This window comes from Otolemur garnettii, unplaced genomic scaffold (assembly GCF_000181295.1).
Source record: "Otolemur garnettii isolate 467f Iridium unplaced genomic scaffold, OtoGar3 scaffold00202, whole genome shotgun sequence".
Classification (NCBI taxonomy): Eukaryota; Metazoa; Chordata; class Mammalia; order Primates; family Galagidae; genus Otolemur; species Otolemur garnettii.
This window is the reverse complement of record NW_003852597.1, coordinates 578246-581017: the sequence shown is the minus strand read 5'-3', so window position 1 is coordinate 581017 and position 2772 is coordinate 578246. Positions and strand designations below refer to the sequence as shown.

At 41.8% G+C, this 2772-nt stretch overlaps 1 protein-coding gene across 2 annotated transcripts in view; it reads right to left on the bottom strand.

Annotated features, from left to right (window-relative positions):
• The window catches only part of EIF2B3 (eukaryotic translation initiation factor 2B subunit gamma), a 102617-nt gene that overhangs the window by 39216 nt on the left and 60629 nt on the right, over positions 1–2772 (bottom strand). For both annotated transcript variants that reach the window (XM_012812347.2, XM_012812348.1), the window contains one exon: positions 280–369. In XM_012812347.2, the coding sequence (XP_012667801.1) occupies positions 280–369 (90 nt within the window). The remainder of the gene's footprint in view (positions 1–279; positions 370–2772) is intronic.

Sequence of the window (2772 nt, the reverse complement as noted above, 5' to 3'; positions counted from 1 at the left end):
CCCAGCTACTTAGGAGGCAGAGGCAGAAGACTCGCTTGAGCCCAGGAGTTGGAGGTTGCTATGAGCTGTGATGCCAGAGCACTCTACCCAGGGGGACAGCTTGAGGCTCCTGTCTCAAAAAATAAATAAATAAATAAATAAAAATAAAGCAAAGGTGAGAACAAACTGTGCTATTTATGTAAACTGGTTATTTAATTCTGAAGGTTTATTAAAACTGTTAAGTAAGTCAGAAGGTAGCTTATTAAGCACAGTAGATTTGAGTCTATCTCTCTTTCTTACTTATTTTCCATTACGAAATCCACAACGTATTTTTTCAAGCAGTAGAGATGGGCATCCACAAGGCCTGTGTGGAAACGTATTCTAGGGTGCCTGCAAATAGAATAAGAAAAAAGGGGTTGTTACAATCAGGTGACAGGGGTTTCATTCTATTATATTATCAAGTAACAGGCATTAGGAAGGGTCAGAGTCATGCTGACTACACACCTTCTGGGGAGACCAGGATGATGGACACTCTCTCTGATCCTATCACATATAAGGTCTTTGCCCTAGGAACTCTATCACATACTGTAAGATGCTTTTAGACTTGTAAAGACATTTGGTGAGACATCAAATCACTGCTAATCCACCTTCTTCCATCACAAACTCCTGCACACAATTCTTATATCTTCCTGCTTATACCCTAACAATCCAACTTTTTGCAGGCCGTACCTTAATCATGCTTTCTTTTACCTCCAGGATTTGGTATGTATTTTCCATCACCATAGAAGTTCAAGTAAATTCTACAAATACTCCTAAATTCCTACTCTTATTTATCAATCAAGGCTCAGCCCAGATATACTTCTCCAGATAAATGGGAGTTTATCTGTTCCAGGAAACAGCCTGTTTACTTATTTCTCTCTCCCACTAGATGGAACTATAGCAGACAGCACTGATACAGCCTTAGCACTCTGCACTGTGTCTCACACAGTGCAAATGTCCAATAAATAGTTGTTGAGTAAACAAACAAATAAATTAGGTTGCCCAAGAGTTTGGGGTTGCAGCAGTGAGTTATGATGATACCACTGAATTCCATCCTGAAGTGATGGAGTGAGACTTTTGTTTCAAAAAGTCGGCTTCATACCTGTGGCTCCAGTGGCTAAGGCGCCAGCCACATATACCTAAGGTGGCGGGTTCGAATCCAGCCCGGGCCGCCAAAACAACAATGACGGCTGCAACCAAAAAATAGCCAGGTGTTATGGTGGGCGCCTGCGGTTCCAGCTATTTGGGAGGCTGAGGCAGGAGACTTGCTTGAGCCCAGGAGTTGGAGGTTGCTGTGAGCTGTGATGCTATGGCACTCTACCTAGGGGGATAGCTTGAGGTTCTGTCTCAAAAAAAAAAAAAAAGGTTAAAAAAAAAAAAGAGTTTGAGGTTGCTGTGAGCTGGTGCGTGATGGCACCACACTCTACCAAGGGAAACATAGTGAGAGTCTGTTTCAAAAAAAAAAAAGTCAAATTAAGGCATCTGTTCAGGTGTTACCTATGTTAGTTTGCCAACTTTGGTTTTGGTTTTAGCCTTAAAAAATGCCATGCTTGTAATGTCCCAGGTCATTTAACAAAGACAAACAGCTAGAGAAGGGGAAGGAAGGAGTAAGATGAACAAATCGAGATTTCAGTCATAGCTGCTTGGTTGTTATCTTGCTTCTACTCTGTGTTGTTTTCCTTTGACTGGCTTACAGTTTTTTGTTTTGTTTTGTTTTTTGAGACAGAGTCTCATTTTGCTACCCTCAGTAGAATGCTGTGGCACCATAGCTCATAGCAACCTCCAACTCCTGGGCTCAAGCAATTCTCTTGCCTCAGCCTCCCGAGTAGCTGGGACTACTCGGTGCCTACCGCAACACCCAGCTTTTTAGAGACAAGGTCTCGCCCTGGCTTAGGCTGGTCTTGAACCCATGAGCTCAGGCAACTCTCTTGCTTTGGCCTCCCAGAGTGCTGGGATTACATGCATGAGCCACTGCACCTGGCCTGACGGTTTATAGTTTTAAGGAAAATTATTCTCATGGGATCTCCAGAAATAATTTATAAAATAAGTTATAGTGTACTCCCTACCATATAGTAGACAGTGATTAGGAATTCTCCTTTTCCCTACCTACCCTCCCTTTAACTGCAGAATTCCTGTTCTCTCCTTGATTAAGTGTATTGATCACCTTGTAATCCTATTATGTAACTCTGTGTGTGTTTGTGTGTGTGTGTTGGGGGAAAGGGGTTCTTTAAAATTTCTGTGGTTTGTGGCTTTTTCTTCCATACATTAATTTCTGCCACCGCATGCCCAGGGACCACTGCCTGGCATTATCGCATGCTGGGATCATTGGGAGAAGGCAATGAAGCTCACCACTGTCCTTTGTTTTGGAGGACATTAGTCCATTCTATACAGGTAACTAACTGTATTCCCCTTGCCTCTATGGCTGCTGGTATAAATAAATTGCATCTCCCCATTGGTAAAATTTTTAAAAATGACTTCATTTGGACTCGTCATCTTTTAAAACTGTACATGTTTTTCAGGCATCAACATAAATGTTGAGCCTTAGTACTTTCTCTTAAATGGGAGTTTTATCAAAATAAATACAGGAATTCTGCCTAAAAAAAAAAGTTATAGTGTACCACCCTGACTTCTATTATTTTAGGAAAAGAGGATACAAATGCTTTTGTAAGTACAACATAAGAATAAAAGAACTGGCTCGGCACCTATAGCTCAACCGGCTAAGGCGCCAGCCACATACACCTAAGGTGGCAGGTT